At 43.2% G+C, this 7,807-nt stretch overlaps 1 protein-coding gene across 1 annotated transcript; it reads right to left on the minus strand.

Annotated features, from left to right (window-relative positions):
• Positions 1-1,154: 1,154 nt before the first annotated feature.
• LOC141776255 (putative neuropeptide Y receptor type 6) lies at positions 1,155-5,138 on the minus strand. Its single transcript, XM_074649726.1, has 2 exons — positions 4,721-5,138; positions 1,155-4,121 (listed from the first exon to the last, which is right to left on the minus strand). Exons 1-2 carry the CDS (start codon positions 5,125-5,127, stop codon positions 3,404-3,406), a joined length of 1,125 nt encoding a protein of 374 aa, XP_074505827.1. The 5' UTR covers positions 5,128-5,138; the 3' UTR covers positions 1,155-3,403.
• Positions 5,139-7,807: the final 2,669 nt, after the last annotated feature.

The raw sequence follows: 7,807 nt of genomic DNA on the forward strand, positions 1-7,807 counted from the left end.
GGTAAGTGTTCGTTCTTGCTGTCACATTCAAAGAATCAATACCTCTCCAAAATGCCCATCTAGAGGACGAGGAGTCAACTCAGTTACACTAACCATCTCCTGAATGCCTTGGGTATTAATTTCCTCTCTTATTTCCCAGCCCATTCTGCTCACCGCTGCTCTTAGCTGGCTGATCTCACTGTTTTTAAAAACTATAACAGGCCTATAGACACGTGAGGGGCTTAGTGAACACTCCGACTGGAAATGGGAAGGATCCTCTCAATGGGCCTGCTGAGCGTGACTTATATTTGAAGCTTTCACTAATCTGCAGACTTAATTAAGTCTCATCAGGACATCGGAGCTCGCTATAGCGCCTCGCTCTGCGTGAGAGGATCACGACACAGACAGATGACAGAGATAAGAGCTCTCATTAGCCACCAAGACGGTATCGACGAAAACGCTGCCTGCTCCTTCCCGAAGGAAACACTGCGGTCTGTCATTAGAATGTGCAGCGGTGCAGCCTGGGAGATGTCAGGAGGTCAAGAGGTAACCATGGTACGATTTATGGCTGTCACCGCAAGGTCAGAGATTATGTATTTATCATGGTCCCATGCCTGACATCCACAGATCATGATAATGACACAACTGGAAGTGAATTACTTTTTGCCATCCGGTGAAATGAAACTGTACTGAAACATGAAGGATGACTACTATGAATATGTGGAAATCGATTATGAGCATGTGTAGTTGCTTTGGACAACTATTACTTATACAGGTCTTTTGCTATATTGATAGGTTAGACAAACAAACAAACGGAGGCTCCAGGAAGTTACTGCACCAGCCAAGAAATAGAGACCATTTGAATTGTAGCATGATACACACATATGATGTTTGTTAATTGTTGTTAAAATCTAATTTTGCAAGTCAAGAAAGTCACAGATTGTTTGTCGTAGCATCATTTAGTTTTGTGTGAAACTGCTCAGTGAACTGCATCTCTCATCTTGCACAATATACGTCACTAACACTAGCTGGCTAGCTAACTTAGCTCTATTCCATGTGCTAATGTAACGTATCTTACCTGGTGTGTTTTATCCAGCGACTCCTGGTCTATTTATCAGCCAGAAACCGAAAGAATGAGCAAGACCTGTTGTGACTTTTGAGTGTGTAGTCTTTCTAATTACGTATTTCAACAGTTTTATACTTTTTACGTCAAACTGCAACTTTTTTGACTTGCAAAATTCATTTTAAATTGACAAACACCATATGTGTGATTCATGGCGCAACTCAAACGGGATAAAAAAAATATTTGTCTCTCGCCGTTAACTACCGTACATATTTTTTTCCGAAATAAGGTCTCATGGTGGTCCACCGAAAGGGGCGGGACTTCTCATCTCTATAGTCTGGCACGTAATCCTGTCGTTTTTACTCTTTGTTTTACATTGTATTTATTCATTCATGAAATATAAGATATAACATGATAATTATTAAACTAAAAGACGAGCTGCTAGGCAGATTTTGTTAGCTTCGGACCGAACCAAGCTATCTGTTTCCCCGTGGTTCCAGTTTTTATGCTAAGCTAAACTAACAATCTGCTAGCTGGAGCTTCATATTTCGCGTACAGTCCATAGACTGTATATATAGATGGACGACGCGTCTCCACTTCCTCTCACTGTACAGAAATGAAGCTAAAAATATCCCGGATACAGGAGCTGCCATCTTAAGATTTTGACATCATTTGGAGCCAGAGTCCGCGGTATCGAAGTCCCGCCCATACAGCGGCCCGAGCCAATCACGAGCCGAGCACGGCCGCAGCTTGCAAGCATGAGCCACTTAGCTGCTATGTTAGCACCATGGTAGCTGTTTGGCTGGAAAGACACAACAACTAACAATAATATCTCTATAGCCTATCTACTTTTATTGACACATGTTCTATTACAGACTTGTGACAGTCATGGAAAGTTAAAGTTACCAGCTCTCCAACTACTTCCCTCAGAGCAGCTGTCAATCACAGCTGTCAATCATGACATCACGCGTCCTTTTTATAGCATCAAATAACAAATTAAAACCAAACTTATCAGAAAAACAACTGAAGGTACATCAGCGTGATAAGAACTACCTAAAATTACAGAAAACATCTTTTGGAAAAATGGATTTGACGTGTACTATCTCTAAGCGAGAAAGCCAATAAGTGTGTTCCCCAAGATGTTGAAGTATTGCTTAAAATATGCTTGTGAGATTAAAAAATGTAGGCAATTTCCATCTTAGTTGCAAAACAAACCCATTATATAATAATTCAGGGCAGCTCAAGTGAGTCAGACTTCCCAATAAATTGAAATCACTTCTTCACATCTCTTAATATGAATAGCCTGACAACAAAAAAATCCAATTACTCGTCCGCAGCCAATTTGTCTAACAAAGCAAGAACATGACATTGTGATATTAAACCACTCCGGATGAAGATGGCCCCCACTTGTTAAGAAGTCATTTTCCCATGCAGTCATCTTCTGATATGATCCTTTGTGTCAAATCCCTATTTAATAAGCACCTCTCCGCACTCAAGCTCAGAGCAAAACAAGACAGCTTCTATTAATGCTTCCCATAAGTCAAAAAGGCCTCTTTTCACAAGGTTATTGAGATGACATTGAATTCAGATAATGCTGCAACCAGGAGGCAGGCATGGCCCGCTGTATCCCCAAGTGTTTTTGCTCTGTCAGACGGCTTAGTAATAAGGTTACAAGGTTGTATTGCTTGTCGTAATCTTTCTAGATGCAATATAATGGCGTCCAAACGGAGGTTCCTCGAAACATCCTTTTCATACTGTGCGCATGCTTTATGTCATACTTATCAGACGCTCTTTTTATTGCAGTTCGGGGATGGTTTTTTAAAAGCTCCATCGGGAATTTGATTTATGCTTGCTTGGATGGTTTATGTCAGTCAATGCGGGCTCAGCAGACGTCCTTCAGTGCCTGAAAAAGGCTGTTAAGATTGCAGGTTCAGGTCCCGCGTGGGGGGGCTCCGAAGACGTCTCTTTAAGTTCAGTGACCTGGATTTGAAAAATGGTGATGTGTGTGCTTTGATATAAACAGAAACTCCTTTGTAAAAAAAATTCTCATCAATCATTTTGAATTGGAGGCTTTCCTCCCACTGCGCGGACAGTGAGTTGCTCAGTGACTCAGGCATTGCGATGATGAGGAATATAAACCTTGTGTTTTTATGGCACATAATGCTCTCTTTATGATACACTGTCATCTATCTGAGAGGCTCACACGCTGTTGCCAAGAGCCTTTTTCACATTTACTGTAATGTTGCGAAAGCACCTAAACAAACACAACAGCATGTGAGCGTTGTTGTGACTTATTTGGATGTACAGTGTTTCTTGTGATGGGGAAATAGTATCATGGGGATCTGTAAGTGAGCACTAACTTCACTGAGTCAGTCCGTGTGTCAGAGTTTGGTGAGTAATTGAGTGCGCGGGAGGCTGAGGGTGAGGCAGGCGTTGGGGGGGAGCGGGAGCGATACGCCAGCGCTTCACAGGGTTTTTTCCCAAGTGCCTATGAAAGAAGGAAGGCAACAGAGCTCGGAGCTGACGCATGGCTGGACGTGATAACAGAAAGTAGAGGGGCGGGTTCCAGCAAGGAGCCAGACACACCAAGAAAATGGCCGTCAGGGACGCCACTTCCCACAGCAAGGACACCCTCGGCTCTGTTTCCTGGCTTGGCCCGGGCGAGGTAGATGACAAATATGATGAAGTTGACAATAGCTTACGCCCCAATCTGCTGATGGGAGAAGCTGCTGAGCTAACAAACGGGGACATGACATTGACAAATTCAAGCGCATAATATGGCAACCAGCTGATTGCAAAAACCAGCGTTGAGCCGATCAGCAGGGCGGTGGCTTTCTTGTTGCGCCTGTCGGCGGCCAGCGTGCCCCTGCAGCCGTGGAGGTGAGAGATGATGAGGCCACAGTTGACAGCGATACAGAGGAGGGGGGCCACGTAATAAACCAGGAAAGCGGGGACCAGGAATGACAGCCACTCGTCTCGGCCGACCGCCCACGTGCAACCCCCATCAAAGTCTATGTAGGTGACCTTGGGTAATGCCATGGTTACTGAGATCAGCCAAATGGCTGCAACAACCCATAACCTGTGGAAGAGACAGAGCATAGGTTTACCAGTTGTGCAGGAGGATCACATCTGTGCTAGTAGAAATAGGTCAATACTGCAAGAATACATAGACCTGGGTCTTATCGGAAGGATAGTGGCAGTTTGATTTGATAGGATTAGCCAACAATTCATCATAACGTTGATCTATAATGTCTACATTGACCTGTTTTATTTAAGCCTCCTCTTTACTTTACTGCCTCTGGGTTTTACTCCAGCATCATTGTCATGCATTCCGACAACTGGCTAGATGAGAGGATCACTGAAGCGACTTGTTCACTGTGTCACAATCACATTTCTATCTGTAGAATATTTACAGTCATTATGTGTAAAATTTGAAAAAACTTATTTTATAAAAAGACTGAATTATTTACTAAAATTACTGGGTATCGCAATTAAGTAGTGCAATCGTTGGAGACTATTTTAAGCCTTGGATTAACAATAGCACTTAATCTCAAGAAGGTTGCCGACCCCTGGTATAGATCAATTCATTGTTGCTTTTAGGGGTTTTATGGAATTTGTTGACAATAAAAACAAATTAATGATATCACTGTTCTTATCTTTTAAGACATACATACTCACACTTGTGTCAGGCTTGCAGCTGGTCTCGTCCGCGGCGCAACAATACGATACCTCAGCACCGACAACGCCGCCAGGCTGAAGATTTCCACCCCCACTGTCACTGAAGTCATGAACCCCAGGAGGACGCAGGTCATACCACCGAGCTGCCAGTCCTGGAAACTAGCACTCAGAAGGACGCAGGGCAGGGTGAGCAGGGCGCCCAGGTCTGCCAGGCTGAGGTTGAGGAGCAGGACGGAGCTCGGCTTGGAGCGAGTGCGGGGGTTCCTCACCAGCACCAGCCACAGCAGGAGGTGACCTCCGACCCCCACCAGGAGAGAGACCAGGCTGACCAGGGGCAGCACCACGGTGAAGGAGATGGTGGTGTTGGTGGAGACGACGTTGAAGAGGAGGTTGACTATGGCGGGCATGGTGAAGGCGAGGCTCTAGCAGGTATGATACAAGATATCACTGGGATGAAAGACAGATTTAGAGATGGAGGATAGTTGAACAGATGAGGAGAGAAAGAGAAGATGGTGCATAAGGACCTCAAAAACACAAATTGGAGCAATTCTACGAAATAGGATTGTTTGTGGATGAAGAGGGAAAGGCTGGTGGAAGGGAATGAATGCACGGAAGATGATATACTGTAGGTACCGAAAGGAGAGAATGCAAGAAAAAATGGGAGAAATCACAAATGAGATGAGACAGCAGCCGCTGAGAGATGATGAGAAAGTGAAGGAGTAATATAGGGAAAGGATATTAAGGGGTGAAGAGAATTACCAACAACTGTGAGAGCGACAAAATCAGGAGCATAGAGAGTGACAATAATTCTGAAAATAATCTCAATCAAGCATTTCCCATGTATTATTCATGCTTATAATAACTCCACGGGGCCACAATCACCTGTAATTCAGAGCTCACCAGGTTCTTCCTGTGACTGACAAGCCTGATGATTCAGCCCCGACGGTCTAGCCCCCCCCCCCCCCCCCAACTCCCCCACTCCCCCACTCCTCTTCTCTCTCAGGTGACATCAGCAACAAACACTCGGTGACATCAGCAAGTCGACTGCATCACGACACAATCTCCCCTCGGCGGGCCACATGGCCCCGGCTGACGCACCGCTCAGACAGAGAAAAGGAGCTGGTTTGTTCCCAGGTGGATAAACAACAAACACAGACTAGTTGTGCAGAGGAAGAAGTGAAGCCTTCGGTAAAGGGCAGGCGGTTCGACCAGAGCGAAGCCCCGCAAGTAAACAAACCACTTATCGCCACAAGTAAACAAGCCACTTATTCGCCGTTAGAGAGATGACTCGGCTGCCCACTCGCTGACATTTGGGAAGGTTTTTCTGAATAATTGATTTTACATCGATGTCTGGGCAGAATGTCCGACGTTTGCCCTGAATTTCAGCCCGTGTCATAGACGGTTTCATGGAATAGATTCAGCCGCTCTCGGCTGCATCCCTCCGCAACATCCTGAACAAAACAGACCACAACACTTTGAAGACGGATCAAACTAAAGGCTCTTTAAAAACCCTGGGAGCTGGCTACGGAGACATGTAGGCATTTCAAATGTTTAGACCATAGACGTGATAAAGGTCTACACTCACAGACATTATCGTTTTTACTTTGACATGTGTTCTTGTTAGAGCAAATCATTAAAAGAATAGTTTAACACTTTAGGAAATACGATTATTTGTTAATCTAGCTTAGCAGATGTGCTATAACTATTCCAACACATTCTCACTCCCAACTCATCAAATACCGTCGCTTGGACAGTGGCCCTACGCTTCAAATTATGATGCTTTAGGTACCCCTCTAGAGTCAGTTTTGGACGCATCAGGGACTGCGTGTCAGTTTCCTCTGGTTACATGCATAGTGTATTTTCAAAATAAACTGTGTTGACAGGAAACATAGTTTCCTCTCGTTACATGCAAAGTGACTTCAAAATAAACTTCCGTGTTCACAGGAAATGTAGAGTTTCCTCTTGTTACATGCAAAGTGACTTTTCAAAATAAACTTTTGTGTTCACAGGAACCATACAGTTTCCTCTGGTTACATGCATAGTGTCTTTTCAAAATAAAATAATGTAACATACAGTTTCCTCTCGTTACATGCATAGTGTCTTATCAAAATAAACGTATGTGTTTGAAGGAAACATACAGTTTCCTCTGGGTACATGCATAGTGTCTTTTCAAAATAAACTTCTGTGTTCACAGGAAACATACAGTTTCCTCTTGTTACATGCACAGTGTCTTTTCAAAATAAGCTTCCGTGTTCACAGGAAATGTAGAGTTTCCTCTCGTTACATGCATAGTGTCTTTTCAAAATAAACTTCCAATAAGGTTTACATAACTAATTGGTTGGGCTTAGGAAGAGATTGTGGTTTGGGTTCAAATAAGTATGTTTGTTACGTAACTGGCGTTAGCACAGTGCGTCAGTTACATAACAAAATGACAGTAAAATACAGTATACATACTGTTACGTAAGTGCAAATACTTCTATTCTTATACTTAAGAAGAATTTGAAATGATTACAGGACTTTTAGTGCAATATTTCCCCCTGAAATGTAGTGGAGTAGAAGTACAAATTGAATTGCAAGTATTCTCAAATTGTATTTAAGTATAGTACTTGAGTGTTCTTAGTTACTTTCTATTACTGAAAATAGTAATTTATATGAAAACTATCTGTCATTTCCTCTTAGCTCCACAGATATGCTCCTTAACTGTTAATTGTAACATTATGAATGTAATTTGAAAATGCCAGAGTGTGGTGGTGGGATGCATCATTACTCCCACTTTTGTCAAACCCTGATCAACTGTGTCTGTGATACTGTGTGTGAGGGACAGATGGACGAACAAATGAACAAACGTTTGTTCATTCCTTCATCCATCTGTCCCTTTTGTGAAATATCTCACTCAAGCTCAACATCCCTGTCCAAATTTTAATCTTTGGGGGTGGGTGATAATGTGCGCTTTACACGCAAAGCAAGGTCAGCCCGGCGGCTCAGTTGGTGTTTTGAACAAAAGAGTCATCACAAACTGTTAACTGTCTATTTTAAATACAGGCCTTATATGAATGTGATTCCAGGAGAAATTTATTTGAGGGGAAA

The sequence above is a fragment of the Sebastes fasciatus genome, chromosome 11, assembly GCF_043250625.1.
Source record: "Sebastes fasciatus isolate fSebFas1 chromosome 11, fSebFas1.pri, whole genome shotgun sequence".
Taxonomy (NCBI): domain Eukaryota; kingdom Metazoa; phylum Chordata; class Actinopteri; order Perciformes; family Sebastidae; genus Sebastes; species Sebastes fasciatus.

Excerpts from the sequence above, each read along its gene's own strand:
- LOC141776255 (XM_074649726.1), bottom strand. The coding sequence starts at position 5,127 with ATGCCCGCCATAGTCAACCTCCTCTTCAACGTCGTCTCCACCAACACC. Across the intron at positions 4,122-4,720 it reads GCTGCAAGCCTGACACAAGT|GTTATGGGTTGTTGCAGCCA; the intron begins GTGAGTATGTAT and ends TCTCTTCCACAG.